The sequence below is a fragment of the Rhyacophila brunnea genome, unplaced genomic scaffold, assembly GCF_057557595.1.
Source record: "Rhyacophila brunnea isolate RB1 unplaced genomic scaffold, BYU_Rbru_1.0 scaffold_16, whole genome shotgun sequence".
Lineage (NCBI taxonomy): Eukaryota > Metazoa > Arthropoda > Insecta > Trichoptera > Rhyacophilidae > Rhyacophila > Rhyacophila brunnea.
In genome coordinates this window covers 9,559,090-9,577,230 of record NW_028232816.1, presented here as the reverse complement: position 1 = coordinate 9,577,230, position 18,141 = coordinate 9,559,090, and the positions used below count along the sequence as shown (strand labels likewise).

General features: G+C 33.1%; 1 protein-coding gene across 1 annotated transcript in view; it reads left to right on the top strand.

Moving 5' to 3' along the window:
• Positions 1-17,763, top strand: part of LOC147074333 (uncharacterized) — a 129,483-nt gene extending 111,720 nt beyond the window's left edge. Inside the window, exons 4-5 of the mRNA XM_085943637.1 lie at positions 6,900-7,095; positions 16,646-17,763. Coding sequence (XP_085799763.1) covers positions 6,900-7,095; positions 16,646-16,931 — 482 coding nt within the window. The 3' untranslated portion in view covers positions 16,932-17,763. The remainder of the gene's footprint in view (positions 1-6,899; positions 7,096-16,645) is intronic.
• Positions 17,764-18,141: the final 378 nt, after the last annotated feature.

Sequence of the window (18,141 nt, the reverse complement as noted above, 5' to 3'; positions counted from 1 at the left end):
TAGGAGACATAATATCATGTTAAAATAAGGGGATGGCTATCAGGTAGGCTGAAAATATCAGAGAAAAAGAGCACACTTGTCAGGTATACTTACGGGAAATAAGAAGATATTAAAATATTACTACTGATGGATAGATACATACTGATTCAGTGAAATTTTAATTGCTCACTGACATAACATCGAGCGATGTGTTTAAATTATGTATTTTCCTAAAGATAAAAATCTTCTTCTTCCGCCATATCTGCCCCTTAGTTCGAGCATATTATGGACACCAGGTGGCGCCTCCAAGAATCCCTGTCGTTCGCCAGTCTTCTTGCTTGATCGGCTTGAAGAACAAGCAGGCTAGGTTGAAGTTCTCTTCTGGCATCCGCAGCACGTGGCTGGGCCAGGTCCAACGTCGCCTCTTCAAAATCAATAGATAAAAATTATTTTCATTTTTAAAATCAATCTATATTTATATATTGTGACTGAATTCTATAGAAATTAATTTTTAAAATTATATTATTAATCAAAACTGTCTATCTCGCTCTAAAAAATAACACATCCAAAAGAGGTGCTGTTAAAAAATAGCACTATTTGTCAGTTCAGATGGTTAACTCATTGTAACGTTTAGCATCAATACATAAATATTATAAACTACCCTCGATAGCCGCCGTGTGCATAGAATATATGAGCAAGACAGGTTATGTCCTTAAGACGCGAACAAAAATCAAATATAATAGCTGACATAGATAATAATAATATCCAATTAAGTGTGTGTTATTTCTTAATACTATATCTTCTCATCCAAAGATATAACAGTGAAAAAATAATAATATTTGTTACTCAATGACGTCAACTACTTCACGTCTCTCCCATTTGTCTCAATTCCACCAGGTTCTCCGCTTTCTGCATCTAACTCAGTCCAGCTGGTCTTCTGCTGTCATCCATACATTATCTAGTAGGCGGTTTTCCAATACGTTGATGAGGCGTACAAGGTCTCCATTATTCCCCATCGGCCATCAGCTCTTCTTTTCTCTGCCATACACAAAGCTGATGAAAACGTAGTGGTATGAATGGATGTTTTGAATAATCGTTGTAATGTCTTTATATTTGATTGTATAATATGCTTAATAGTAATAAATCGTTTTGTGTTCGTTGCAATCGGTCTTGTATAAGGTTGTTGATTTTGGTTGCTATGGTTTTATACTCTTATATTTTCGCTTGTTGCCGGTGTTGTCATCTATCCTGCCACAGATTAATAGCGCATGTACACATGCATGGACTTACTGTCGGCAATAATGCTTATTTTAAACTATCATGACAATAATTGTTTATATGTAAAAGTGCTGACTGTCTCTCCAATCTCATTCTTCAAGAGTAAGCGAGGTGCAATGTTGTCATTTTACAGTACTATCTGACAGGTGTATTGAAAATGGGTTGTTAAGCTCAAAATGAGTAGTTAGTTTTTTTACCGGCATGTTGCGCCACTATCGTTCTACTGCGCAGGCGCAGATCTTACTTGAGCATAAAAAATCAACACGATTCGGAAGTTTCCAAACTCGTTCGATTCATGCACGCAATCTTGACAACTGCAGGATAATACATGTTTCTTACTGTGCACAGTAAATCTATACACGTGTAAACGGGGTATAATGCTTTACTGGTGTCTATAGTGCTGTTGGCAATGTGTAATTTCGTGTTAATGTGGCTATGTTTTTGTTAATTTATATTTTTTCAATGCCGTTACCTTGTCGCAATGTCCAGCCTACTGACACTTACGTCTTGTGATGGACAATAGCTATGTATTCCATCGCTTAGTGTGCAATCATACTGTGTGTACTAGGCTCGCTATCAGGGTCGATGGGTCTGATTTGTAAATATTCACTGGGAGAACACATTGATCAAATACCCTTATTTTGAAGCAAATGATTACATGCAAATTGAAAGTACTTAAAACATTTCACTGTGGCACAGTTCGCCGTGAGCTTTCTTATCGGAAAGAGATTACCGTATACCATACGGTCTCCAATTTTATTAGATTCAATATAAACATTAATTCAAATTTCATAGCTGATTTTGACAAAATTCATGAATTCAAGAATGAAAACATAACCTAACCTAACAAATAATCCAGTAGAGCGTCTGTTTTCAAAATTTGTTTGCTGCTGGCTTCCTGTAAATTATTGTAAACCGACAAGAACCGTGTTTTATTTCGTCATGAATTTTATGTCAATACTATACGACCCAAAGAGGTTGGTCGGTCTTCAATATACGGCTATGTATTTCCGATACAACATTTCACGGTAAAGTGTAATACAGCAAACTGCATACATACAAGTTTCCGGACACGGAAGCAAATTGTAGATTGACATACATAATAATATCATCCTTCAATTTTATTTATAACCTAAGGCCTGAACACAAACTAACCATAAGTGCGAGTGAGAAAGCAATCGGCACGCTTACATCTCCGCAATATGCGTTAGAGCATGGATTCCCAAACTATGGGTCGCGAGCGAATATTTAGTGGGCCCTCGCCACTGTATAAATGAATTAAAAAAATAGGAAGTAATAATAGTAAATAGAAGAATTACTTTGACGACTATTTTGGGGAAGAGATGAAAAAGTTTGATTCGTTGCGTTGGATTTGTAGCCCATTTCAAGACGACTTACCAACTAATATGTCAACAAAAGCAAGTGAAGAACTCATTGATTTATCAGAAGATACGTCACTGAAAAATAGTTTAAATCGTAAACAGTTAACGAAATTCTGGCTCTCAGTTGCTGATAATTATTCTTGCCTGTTCGATGAAGCTATGAAAGTCCTCCTCCTCTTTACTACCTCATATCTATGTGAGGTCGGGTTTTCGGCTATGGTTAACATTAAAACTAAATACCGAAATAAATTGGATATACCTATCAAACTCACTGCGATAAAAAGTAACTAAAGTTGAAGTTGATGCTAAAACTGTAATTGCCCATTGAAATAACTTTGTAAAAAAAAACCTTGCAGGTGTAGGTATTTTTTTTTTTTTTTTTTTTTTTTTAATTTAAGTTGTGTTTCTTATTTCAATAGTCTTTCATTCATATTGGTAACACTTATAAAAAATATATTTTTTAATTTCAATTAGAACAAAATAAGACAGCATTAAGTAGTTCCACGACTCGCCACTAGGGAATCTGAGCATTACCAATATGTATACTCTCTTTTCTCTAAGACAGCTAAGAGGTGGGTCCCAAGATTGGAAATTTTTGTTAGATGGATCGGAGCCCAGTCAACTTTGGGAACCACTGCGTTAGAGTAAGATAGAATTTTTACGGCTGAATTAAATATTTTTTATACACGTCGCCAGTAAAAATATTGATTTGGATGACTACAATCTTTTAAAAATTATGAGCACATGTTGATGAAATTTATTATTTTTGTGTTAAATATAAAGTTAGTGGTAATTATTTTTAGTTAATTTAGTAGAAAATATGGTTAAATATGTTGTGTTTAAATTTGGTAGCCATACTGAGAAGCAACATCATGGTACAACGTTTCATATAACAATATTTATGTAACCATGGCTTCATTTTCCCGAACAATGCCCACTCTCTATATATTATTACCCTGAGTTATAACCCAAATTTTCGAGATTTTAACATTTTCAATTGTGGGAATTTCGGATCACAAACAGGATCTCTGGATTCGGGCACTCGTGTTCGAATACCATAATTATTATGCACCACCTCTGATCGTATCAATTTATTTTCCATTCTTGCTGATTTCGTGTAATAGTAAATAATTATTGTAATTCGCAACGTTCCATCTTGGGTCATCAAAATTATCCACAACATCATATTTATCAGACCCTCTAATAACACTTAATTACGACAATATTATTTATCGTGGGGTCATTACTGACATATTTGCAAGGAGTCAGTTTAATATTATTAAAATATTGATGTATCGATTATCCATTCAATTTAATGGGTTTTAACTCAACATCAGCTGTAGGTACCGATAACAATCATAGGCCTTGACTGCGCGTGAAGATGAACAATGTAATTATTTTATTTACGAGAAAATAATATTTGTGTCATACGATTATCATTTGAATTAAATAATATCATTTATTGATAATCGATTAACACTTTGGAGGAGGCCTTCACCCGAAAAGGGGTTCTTACAAACCAAACAAACTAATTACATATCATTGTTTAATTTATAAACATTATCTAATACTATTATATACAAAAATAAAAAATCTTAATATATATATCTATGTATTACACAAAAATATAAAAAAATATAATAATTAATATTATATAAACTAGAAAGTAAGTAGATAATACAACCATAGATAGATATATATACATAATAGATATATTAATAGGTTATATATATATTCATTAGATATACTCATTTAACTGTCATTTACTTTTGTTTGTAAGAAATAAAAATGTATTTTTATTTATTTTTATTGATAATCGATATACAAAGGTGCGCACAAAAATGGTTTGAACCAGGGAACACAGAATTAATGGGAACTGATATACCTAACGGGTGTGGAGTAACAGGCAATCGATCTCGAGTGTGAAAGAATATGGGATAAACTTGAACACCTGCCTAGTAAGCTTGTCGTTCGTTCTGACAACTGCTCTCGGTGTATGCACTGGCGCTCATTCAATATTGGTGTATTTGAAGGTCGCAACACACACTATTGCACGTCTATAATGTGTCGTTCATGATCGTAGGAGACATACACATTCAAAACCCTGCTTCAAAATGTAGTAGTGTAGCCTATATGGTGTCTAGGACGATTTGGCGCCGAGACAACAGGACGCCACGCAATTCGAAAATAAATAGACGTTAGGCACTTATACGTACTTAATTTTTTTTTAATATTATTATTTATATTTAAATTATTATATTATGATTTAATAGTTGGTGAGAATTTAAATATGCACACGTAAATAATGATTTAATCGTGCATATGTTTAAGTTCCAACGAAAAAAGAGTTTTTTATTTTTATATACAGCCTTAGGCATGGTAATTCTCAATCCGCAATAAAAAATAATGTTTAGTAAGTTAGTTAGTGTAAGAGTAAATAGAATTAAAACTACTAAGTAGTAGATAGAAACTGATTAAAATTCATCGTCTACGTTCTGTTTACGTGTCTACGACAGTGCGGAGTCCAATTGTCCTGGCGTTCAGTTGTTCCATTCCCCCTATATGAATTCTATTTATTAATCTGTTCTGAACCCCCACCCCCATTATTGAAATTATCCTTAACATATCTATATTGATTTTTAAGTCGGCGGGAGGGGCTTAAGAAAATCTAGCAGGACTTTTCTTTCGTCTACTATATCGCTTCAACCGCGGAATACCGCACTTTTACAGATGCCTTCCCCATACCCAGACACCACACTTTGAGTAGATATAACGATAGATACCTGGCCTGCATATATAACTGAGGATTGTTCACTTAAGAATTAGTTGCGAGCTGTCGCATTCACAAGTGGTTATCGAATGCGCGTCATAATTATTGGGACCGTTAGTGTTCGTTTGTGTCGTCCACACTGTCTTGTTTTTCAAACGTGTAGCATTGGAAACATTGGATGTCCCTGACAATAGAACCAATTTATGAATGTCACGGGCTTTACGTGTCGTAGAATGCCGAGTGTAGTCAACTCGTTCATAGGCTGTTCGACAGCCAGATCATTCGGGTCACGATCCTCAGTCATGTGATACTGACGAAGAATAAGGTGAAGTAATATTCTTTAATAATATACTCTCCTTCTGTGTGCGTTCCTATCTACATTGGGTGGTATGTATTACGAGATTGCTCGCAAAACCAATCATGAAACGTTCACTGATATATTATTTCACATATAGGTACGTTTTCCAGATAGAAGTATAAAAAAACACAGTTGTTGTTAATTTACTTTTCGAAATACTGTTACTTAAACATTGCATTATTTTGATAGGGTGTCCACACAATATTCTTCAATCGAATTAACTTTTTTATTAATTCCAAATAAGGGAATAAAACATTATATTGCCCTGCTAACTAAAACGACAGTGTTTTTTTGTTATAGTGAAATGAGAAGTTTTAAACTAAGTTTTCTCTTATATTATATTTTATATTATTATAAACACTCTCTATTTAGAGGTTATGTCAAAATAATTCAATAATTTTGTATTATAATATAAGGAAAAAAATAGTTTAAAACTTGGGTTCTCATTTCCCTAAAATTAAAAACACTGTATTTTTACTTAGCATGGTAGTATAGGTGTCATCGTTATAATGGACATAACGCAACTTAAACATTGCGTTAGTGAGCATAGGTATGTTGCACGTTAATTTTTCCTTACAAATAGGGGTATTAAATGGTTTTAATAATTCATACAGAAAATAAGCTAATGATGGAAATCGTTCTTGAAATAATGCACCTTTATGACTCAGTTAATTTTCTGGTGACTGTGGACTTTTGCCGTCTTTTAAATCTGATCGCCCGGATGTTTCACATCCCTAACACCCCCGCTTGGTGCAGTGACGTCACTAGGCAAAATGCCGCCCTTGGGCAGACCCAAAATGCCACCCCATTTTTTATACAGTATTTTTTATCATCCGTGTCGTTTATGTTCACAATGGACGTCGAAGGGCGACAGACGTAAACTAGACGTCGCGAAGCCGACAAAAATACAGTCTTGTTAAACCTTTTATGTTAATTAACACGTCATTTTGTTTCCAATTAGTGAGTTGAATTTTTTTTATTGGAAGGATATTTTCGTTATTACTAAGTTTATGTAGCTATTTATCTATGTACCAAATGATTCTGATCGCTGAATCTGCCTACACACACGGGACGTCACTGGCTTGGTGTGTCCCTGTATGAACATGCTTCAATAAGTTCACATTCTTTTCAGATACCCCGATATATGTACCAACACAACCTTCAACTACTACCACGACCACAACCACAACCACAACAACAACCACGACCACAGAGCCTCCGCCTGTCTTTAACCGCTTCGGAAGTGACGAGGATAACGAAGCTCAAGGACAGCCATCAAATAGTCGGCCAACAGTCCGCCAGGTTCCGAGCACACCTGTGCCAACGAGGTAAATATTGGTGCACATACTAAGAAACCTCATTATGCTAAATAGGTAAATGAATGAAATGTTGTTGAAAGGAGGGTTGTATCGTATCACTATGAACACTTCATTGGTGTTCAATGCATAGTCTAGCTCAAGATACACCAGTACCTACCTAACAAAATAAATATTGCATAAAATAAATATTTTTAATAAATTATTTTTTTTATTCAACGAATAAGACACAAGATTTCAGAATGTGACATTCTATATCCTGAATATACATAATTTGAAAACATCTCATGAATATCTTCTTCCACCCTGTCACGACCCAGTATTGGGGCATAGGACAAGCACAAGTTCGCGCCACTTCCCTCGGTCCATCGCCAACTCTTGCGCCTCCCGCCATGTCAAACCTGCAGCACGTAGGTTGCTTTTGTTGCTGACGGCGACGGAACCCTTGAGGCTGTGCCACAAGGGTAAGAAAGTATCGCACTCTTTGGCAGCATCCGGAATACGTGTCCCAGCCACGTAAAACGTCTATTCGTTATAACCTCAATCACAGAAAGCTGCTGTGTGTGCTCACGAACTCGGGTGTTTGTAAAACGATCGTACCAATGTACCCCTAAGATTCGGCGGAGACATCGATTCTCAAAGCTCAAAAGCCGATACTCATGAAGCTTAGTAAGATGCCATGTCTCACTAAAATTGTCGTAATTATCTAAGGCGCCCGTAGTTTAATTGATAAAACATACTGGCGCGAATCCAGCAGATACAGGTTCAAGTCCCGTTGGGTGTCGTATTTTTTTACAAAACGATTTTTTCTAGTGTGTATATGCATGAGATGTTTTCAAATGATGTTCAAATCATACCTGTGAGCCAGTAGGTAGGAATATTGTATGTCTAAATTAAAACTTTCGGGAAAACACAATTTAAAGCCGGGTACTCATTACCGAGCCGTAACTGTGACTTGCAGATACAGTAACTAGAATGGATGCTAAATAATTAGTTCGCAAGCCTAATAAATAATTTCCCATCTAGAGTTGGTTATGACGACAATTTATAAATTAAATGTTATATTTATCACTGTTCTGTTTTGTCACTGTTCTGTTTTTTCACGTTCTGATTTGTCCGGTTACCAGCATTGGAATATTAAAGTAAACAATGGATGCCCAATTTTTGAGTGTCAATGATTTTCCAGTGAGCACAGACCTTTCGTATCGTATAATGCGGCCAACTCATTGAGAAGGCAAATCATCCAGTTCATGACCCTCAGTCATGAGATCCTGATGAAATTCGCTTAAAATATAATAATCTTATAAAATTTGTGTTGTTTTAACTGTTATATTAATTTATGCAAGTCTACATATAAATAACACAAAATTTTAGGATTATCGGAAGACATTCCGATACTCGCAACTTTTGACGGCTCGACTTTTTTATTCGTTCGTTGATCAGTATCAGAGCATAGACAAATCGGACGACTTATTGTCCTCGGACTTTTGGCTCGCCAATGGAGCGCTGGCAATAAGTTTCATGGTCTTGTTTACATTACATAGGTACTATAATAAATTGACAATATTAAATTATTATCTGATTCGGCATTTACACTAATAGTAAAAATAATAATATACCTACATATATAAATAATTAATGTACTTACCTACTTAAATAAGTAATTTTAAAAGACGTTGAAAAAAACCTTTTTTGAGTCTAAAACATGTGAAATTATAAAAAATCCACGAACCCTAACCAATTAATGTAGCATACAATATTTTAATTGAGATATATTTAATATCATACTATTAATTATTGTTGTACCCAAACTGAATTTCATTTTTTTTATAAAATTAGACAATAATAGGTACCTAATAAAAATGTACTTAGCTTAAAAAAATATTAATATGATTTCTGTAATATTTGTAGTAACCTACCGAGATTACCTATATACCTTTGCAATCCACTAAAATCAAATCACAAATATCAAAATAATAATGGATATTGGTTTTACCTATTGGCCCATGTCATTTAAATAATGATTATTTATCTTTACTACTGATTTTTGAATATTATTTCTTGCTGTACCAATATTTTACATTCAACATTAAAACTGGCGGGCTTATCCCGATATTTTGAAATAAATACTTACCATTCATTTAAAATTCTGACAGTTATTATTTTAAAAAAATTCAAAATTGTTTATTAACACTTGCTTCAAAAATGCACGCAAGGCTGCGCGCACACGGCAAAGCGAAGTTTCGGATTCATCCGCCAAACGACGTTTGCGTTTTATTTGCGTTTTATTTGCGAGCCGATTGCGTTTTAAATGCGTGTCAAATGCGTCAATATTTCGACAATGCTGTCCAAGAGAAAACACGGTTTTCAAGGGGATTCATAAACGCCTTTTTTTGAAACTGCACCCTGCTGCGAGAGTATTTATCTTTCATTACAGTGGCGTACAAGGGTAAATAAATCAATATAAAATCAGTACGTAATATTGCATTATACCTACATTTATTTTCCCACTATTGCTTCTTTTGGAGCTGGACTGTTTTATATCGAAAGCGTTTTGAAAATTACCTATTGTTGAGCCTATTATATACCATCATCATCAATACTATTGACCGAGGGTACTTGATGGAGTTTGAATTTAAATTCTAATTGATTTAAGTTTTGTACTATTATTATTTATTAATACAAAAAAAAAAGATTATAAGTTAATACACGAAGAAAGGGTAAAAACCTTATTACCTAGATACCTACTAAGTAAAGGATTAAGTACAAAAACATAATATTTTGAATAATTTGAATATTTGCAGTATTCTAAAAACCTGTTGTAAATACTATTAATACATTCGGTAGGTAAGCAGTTTTACAAAATACTCGTATAATAAAAAGTTGTGACACAGCACAGCTATGAGAAGAAGTATTTCACGAGAAGAAAGGCTCGCCATATCTATACGGTAAACTAAACTATTATTATTTATTTTGTAGTATGTACTTATTTAATTAATTTTTTTATTAGTTGACACTGTCATCTTCTATAGATACACTAAAATGGAAACGGGTACTAATAATAATATATTGAAGTGAGAATAATGAATACCCACCTACTACTATTGATAGGTATGTGCTTGTGTACTTGTATCGGTACAAGTATATTTATATTAACTAGCTGAGCCAGCTGGCTCTCGCCAGTCTGTCTCGCTAGGTCTTGCAGACAGCTTGGCATCCTAATGACATGGTGTTGGATTTGAATACAATTATTGTGAAGAATGCATAGACGACGCCATAGTTTTCCATTGTCACTGCCAATACAAATTTGAGGTCATCCGCGTTGTTTAGTCCGGAGTCTGTCCTTCAGAATGTTGCCTGATACCACCTCAGGCTGCTAGGTCTAGCAAAACAGCTGGCAATCACCGATTGCTACCACTGACATTTTGATATAATATGTGTATAGGTAATATGAATGTTTCGTTAAATCACGTGCATTTAAATATGATAAATTATACATCTGAACCGCTCGAATACAAAGCAATATGTGATTATCATGAAAATAGCGATCCAATATAACGTGAATATTAATCTCCTGCGGGGCCCATTTAGAATAGAAGAAGGTACATAAGCAATGTAAAAAAATAATTTTAACATTATTTTGTTTCAATGTTGGTGCGGGACATTCATATCGAAAGAAATGTTGATAAATAATGAAGCAATGTATACACCTGAAAGGAATAAATCAATTCTGATTAGAATAGTAATTTATAAGACCCAAAGGTATGGAATAAGCTTAGAGGCCTTCATCCAGCAGTGGATTAATCCAGATGATGATGATAATGACGATATTATGAATGGGTAAATATAATATCAGCAATTTTGATAAATATAGCAATTCATATGACCGACAAAAATACAAATAACTTAGAGAGGCCTTCATCCACCAGTGGATTGATTCAGGCTCATGATGATAATGGCATTATAAATATATATAATATAAAATCACCGATTTTGATAAATACAGCCATTCAAATGACAGAAAGGAGTAGAATCAGGCTAAAGATGCCTTTATCCAGCAGTGGATGGGTTCAGGTCGATGATGATAAGGACGATAGAAATAGGTATAATATCAGAAATTCGTTAAACCGATAGTAGTAGAATCAGGTTGCGGAACCCTTCATCCAGCAGTGGATTGATCCTGGTTGATGATGATGATGATGACGATATGAATATGTAGATAAATATAATATAACCGATTTTGATAAATATAGCAATTCAAATGACAGAAAGGAGTAGAATTAGGCTAGGGAGGCCTTTACCCAGCAGTGGATTGGTTCAGGTCGATGATGATAAAGACGGTAGACATAGGTATAATATCACAAATTCGTTAAACCGATAGTAGTAGAATAGAGGTTGCGGAACCCTTCATCCAACAGTGGATTGATCCTGGTTGTTGTTGATGATGATGATGATGATATGAATATGTATATAAATATAATATCAGCGATTTTGATTAATACAGCAATTCATATGACGGAAAGGAGTAGAATTATAGGCCATCCATGGACTGAAGCCGAATGCGGTTTCAAACCGTCTGCCATACTAAGCTTATCTTTTCTGGTCTTGGAAATTTATTTCCACAAATTATATTATAAGCATCTGATCATATCCGTTTATACCATACACTTACACTTACAAATTTAGTGAAAATATATTTTCATGAACAAAAATCATAAGTTTAGTATGGCACACGGATCTAAACCGCATTCGGTTTCAGTCCATGGATGGCCTCTTAGGCTAGGGAGCCCTTTATCCAGCAGTGGATTGGTTCAGGTCGATGATGATAAAGACGATAGAAATAGGTATAATATCACAAATTCGTTAAACCGATAGTAGTAGAATAGAGGTTGCGGAACCCTTCATCCAGCAGTGGATTGATCCTGATTGATGATGATGATGATGATGACGATATGAATATGTATATTGGTTCAAAAAAAATAGTATTTATAGCCATACTTAAAAAAAAAGAACACTATGTGTGTATACATTTTTATGATGACGTTACATTTATTTTGAGGTTATGGGTAGCTATTTAATTTTTGAGACGATGTTATGAATTAATTCGCATTTAATATCTCTCGGGAACATGATTAAATCAAATAAAGTATGTGTATCAGTCGATCTGATGTTTGTCAAAAATGAATTTTAATTTTAAATTATATTTATATCCAGGCTTTAAATAATTTTCATTGGTTCAAAAAAATATTATTTATAGCCATACTCTAAAAAACAAAAAAAGAACACTATATTATTGTGTGTATACATTATGATGACGTTACATTTATTTTGAGGTTATGGGTACCTATTTAATTTTTGAGACGATGTTATGAATTAATTCGCATTGAATATCTCTCGGGAACATGATTAAATCAAATAAAGTATGTGTATCAGTCGATCCGATGTTTGTCAAAAATGAATTTTAATTTTAAATTATATTTATATCCAGGTTTTAAATAATTTTCATTGGTTCAAAAAAATATTATTTATAGCCATACTCTAAAAAACAAAAAAAGAACACTATATTGTGTGTATACATTATGATGACGTTACATTTATTTTGAGGTTATGGGTACTTATTTAATTGTTGAGTCGATATTGTGAAATAATTCGCATTTAATATCTCTCGGAAACATGATTAAATTAAATAAAGTATGTGTATCACTCGACCGATTAGGAATTGTCTGTCAAAATGCATTTTAATATAAATATCGCACTCAAAAGTATATTAGTACTACATTGTTGCAAGCCTGTAAACGTGACAGCCGTAAAATATTATTTAAAAAGAATCAAATTTGGAACACCAGTGGCGGACGTGCCTGTTAGATTTTTATTTACGTAGTAAATTGTACCAAAATTATGGTTTTTTCACCGGAAAAAAGTGCGCCAATGCCTACATTACGATATTTGAATAAAAATAATCGAATCTGTTTGTCAAATAAAGGATTAGAAGGTCTTAAGCGACGAAGACGTCATTCTGCTGTATGTTAAAAGAAGTATGGCGAATTGTATACGCTGTATGAGAAAATATCAGTTATAAACATCACGTACCTGTAAAATCATTGAAAATTTCTGAAATGTGGTCAATTCAAACGGTAGATGAATCGGTAGCGCACATTTTGAAGTGAAGATGTAAAAATAACAATAAAATGTCGCTTAAATGAGCTGTTGGTGAATTTTCCAAAATCTCTTAGGATAATAATATATAGGAGATTATTATTGTTTTTTTGTTATAATATATTAGTTGCGATTAATTGACAATAAAATTTTGATAATTTATCTATTTAGCCGCTACAGTACCATATTATTCAATTACATATTCAAAAAAAGTTGGTAGTTATGAATTCAAAACACCTTTCATAAAAAATAGATTGAAATATTAGTAGGTACACTAACACGAAATTACCTGATATAGTCTCATTACAATAGCTATCTTTTTAATATGTAGCTATTGAATTCTAAGCAATAATATTCTATTGGAAATATGAACAGATTTTAAGGGGAGATATTTCAAATGTTTATGAATAATATGTTTTAAATGTTTATTTAATAAAAGATACAATAGGTATAATAATATATTACATTGTTCTAACAAATTATATACAAAAAACCTATAAAATATTTTAATTAAATTATATCTGTTTTCCCCATTGCATTAACGCCACTGTGAAATTCTTGATGACACTAATTAAGAAAGAAGGAAGATTTTTTTAATTTTTTCGGACTAAAGTAATAAATTATGTCATACAATATGTGCCTTATTGTGTTCGCCAACTTATAGCTATTATGGATATTAGTACTTTTTGTTTTCACCGTTAGTGTTATTATGTAAGAATTTATTTATTGCACTATCCAAAGAATTAAAAAAAACCTTTTTTTTGTCGCCAGTGGCGAACTAAGATAAATAAAATATAAAAATATAATATGTAAACATTACCTACATAATTATTAAGTATTTCTTTTTTACCATTTTACCTATATTTATTTTTTCCACTATTGCTTGATTTGGAATAGAATTCTGTTATATTATATCGAAAGCGTTTTTTAATTTGATGATATTTTCATAGTGTAGAAATTATTTTTAATGACTTTCATGCGGATTTTTGTTAGCTATACGCAAATGCAGACATAGTCCAAATAAGCATTAATCATTCAAGTGAATCTTTCTGGTTGCAAACAGTTCATCATGACTTCGACAACAATAACAATACAGAACATGATAAAACAGAACAGCCAGGTTTTCTCCAGGTGTTCTGTTTTGTCATGTTCTGTTTTGTCACTGTCCTGTTTTGTCATGGAACCGACTGAGATTTAACATTCTTCATATTATTATATATGACAATGTGCTAGGTGCAGATTGCGTAGGCTTAAACCTTTACATTATACCCAAGTTTTTAATGAAAAATACCCACTCATCCGGTCATGAGTTTGTCATTGGTAAATAAAATTTATTAGGCCTTTCTGAACATAATTATGTGGTTAATCAGTAATATTTCTTAATACGCGCCCCCATAAATTTCAGCTTTCAAAAGTTCGGTCCTGGCCTAAATGGGAAGATTTAAAAGAACATGTGGTAGGTAGTATATTCATGGCACGTATTGTATGACATAATTAATTACTCCATTGCTTCAGTGGCGTTCATGCAATGTAGAGCAACAGATATAATTTAATTAAAATATTTTATAGATTTTACTGTAGCGGGTGAATAGATAAATTATCTAAATTTTGTTATCAATTAATCGCAAATAATATATTATAACACGAAAACAATAATTAATATAAATATACATGTACCTACACAAGTACACAGGAACATACCTATCGATAGTAGTAGGAAGGTATTCATTATTCTCACTTCAATATGTTATTATTGGCACCCGTTTCCATTTTAGTGTATCTATAGAAGATAAAAGTGTCAACTAATAAAAAAAATAATTAAAGAAGTACATATTTACTACAAAATAAATAATAATGGTTTAGTTTACCTTATAGTTATGGCGAGCCTTCACGCTTAAAAACAGATTAAATTTAATAAAAATATTTTATAGATTCGATACCTACATAAAGATTCTACTACTAAAAAGGAGGCATGATTCTATTAAAGATACATACTTATTTAATATCGAATATAACCAAATGCATACCTACTTGTATTCTTCCCAAAAGAATGGTGTTATTTTAAATATGTATTTCATATAATATGAATAGGTAGGTGGGTAATTCAATACGTATCTATAGGTACTTATATAAATATTTTCGGTATAGGTATATATATAGGTATTCATCAAAAATTATTTAAATTTGCATATTACGAACTATACCTTAACATTGTTTATTCGTTTTTTTTTTATTTAGTGAGTAGTTACAGTTGGTGACATCTCTCATTAGTTAATATTATTAAACTCCCAACATATTGCACAACGAGAAAACTATTGTTTACGAGAAATGACATTTTAATACGCTTACCTACCGAATGTATTAATCGTATTTACAACGGGTTTTTTTAGAAACACTGCAAATATTCAAATTATTCAAAATATTATGTTTTTATACTTCATCATTTACTTAGTAGGTATCTAGGTAATAAGGTTTTTACCCTTTCTTCGTGTATTAACTTATAATCTTTTTTTATTGTATTAATAAATAATAATAGTACAAAACTTAAATCAATTAGAATTTAAATTCAAACTCCATCAAGTACCCTCGGTCGATAGTATTGATGATGATGGTATATAATAGGCTCAACAATAGGTAATTTTCAAAACGCTTTCGATATAAAACAGTCCAGCTCCAAAAGAAGCAATAGTGGGAAAATAAATGTAGGTATAATGCAATATTACGTACTGATTTTATATTGATTTATTTACCCTTGTACGCCACTGTAATGAAAGATAAATACTCTCGCAGCAGGGTGCAGTTTCAAAAAAAGGCGTTTATGAATCCCCTTGAAAACCGTGTTTTCTCTTGGACAGCATTGTCGAAATATTGACGCATTTGACACGCATTTAAAACGCAATCGGCTCGCAAATAAAACGCAAATAAAACGCAAACGTCGTTTGGCGGATGAATCCGAAACTTCGCTTTGCCGTGTGCGCGCAGCCTTAAATAATTCCGTAGGGGGGGGGGGTTGTTCGGAACTATTAATCTTATATTTGAACATAACTTATCGATAGATAACAAATATAAATATTACATACACCTATGGCAAGTTCAATAAATAAAATAAGTTACATAGATTTGAATCTGAGTACTTATTTTTGTTAGTATAATTAAAATATGTATGCAAACTGCAATACAATTAAATAAGCTAAATAATTAAAAATGAAAGTGGTTGGAATTATAATAAGGGTGCTATGGTTCTTTGTGTCGTCTCTGTTTAATTAAACCATTCACTTTTAAATCTAAAATCATTTATCAGTTTATTATTTACAGTTATTAATCTGCTGTGATGTAGTAAGTGGGCATACGCCACGTTATTACGATGTTTGAAAAAGATATTTAATCAATTTGAAAATATTTTCAGAATACCAACAACTGCATCTCCGTCGACGATAATCCCAATAACAATTGCGACTACCCAGCGCGACAATTCAGCGTTCACTTCCAGACCAGTGAAGACCACGTCGCGCCCGAAGACCAGACCGTCGCGGATCCCAGACTACGTCATTCCAGCTCCTGGACACGTGGACTTCAGACCCATCTACACGGGAACAATGGGTCTGATTGATCACTTCGGAAACAAGATCATTCGAACGACGGAATTGGTCACAGATTTGCTAAAAAACACCGTCAGGGCTGTTGTGGGGTGAACATTTTTACCGACAACATCTCAATAGGATTAAAACATCAAAAGATTTTATCAAAATATGTGATCGATAGTATTTTATTTAATGCCAGGCATATCGAATATAAAATTAACAGTTGAATTGTTAAAGTTACATTATTTATCTTAATTTAGAACTGGCAACTCTTTTATATTTTATTGACTTTCCACAATATAGAGTAGACATATTGGGTTTGGGACTACTTGGCGCCAAGACAATCGGGCGCCACACTGTCGAATGAAATAAATAGACGTTCGTTACGATTTTATACACAAAGTAGACGAGGAATTTTATTCAGTCTCTATCTACTACTTAATAATTTTAATTTAATATGTTGCTCTTAACATAATAGCGCCTGTACACGTGCATGGATTTACTGGCGGCAATAGTGCTTATTTTAAACTATCATGACAATAACTGTTAACACGTAAAAGTGCTGACTGTCTCTTCAATTCATTCTTTAAGAGTGATCGAGACGCGATGTTGTCATTTTATAGAACTATTTGACAAGACGTATTGAAAATCGGTAAATCTCAAAATAAGTAGTTTTTTACCGGCAGGTTCGCCATTATCGTTCTACTGAGCAGGCGCAGATCTTACTTGCACAATAAAATTCGGAAACTTCCAAACTTGTTTGATTCGTGCATGCAATCTTGCCAGCTGCACGATAATACATGTTTACCCATACATGTTCTTACTGTCAACAGTAAATCCATGCACGTGTAAACGTGCTATAATGTTTTGTTTATTGCGGACTGGGAATTATGATGACTGAGGTATTATATAAAAATAAAATAACTCTCTTTTTGTTGGAACTAAAACATACGCATAATTAAATCATTATTTACGTGTGCATATTTAAATTAACACCAAGTATTAAATAATAATTTAAATATTTATTTTAAAACTACTTATAATTCACAAACATTTATTTATTTTTGAATTTCATTCGATTGCGTGGCGCCCAGTTGTCCCGGCGCCGAATCGTCCTAGACCCGATAAATTTAGTCATGGCATTCGGGAATTTTCGACAATCTTCGGCTTCGCTTCGGTAATCGGGGCATGAAAGAATTAATACTCAAATCAGTTATTATCTTAAACACATCAATTGTTTTGATGCAATTGAGAGTTGATGGGCAACACTCATCTGTTTCCGAAATCAACATGATGCCACGTAATAAGAATCGTATTTCGA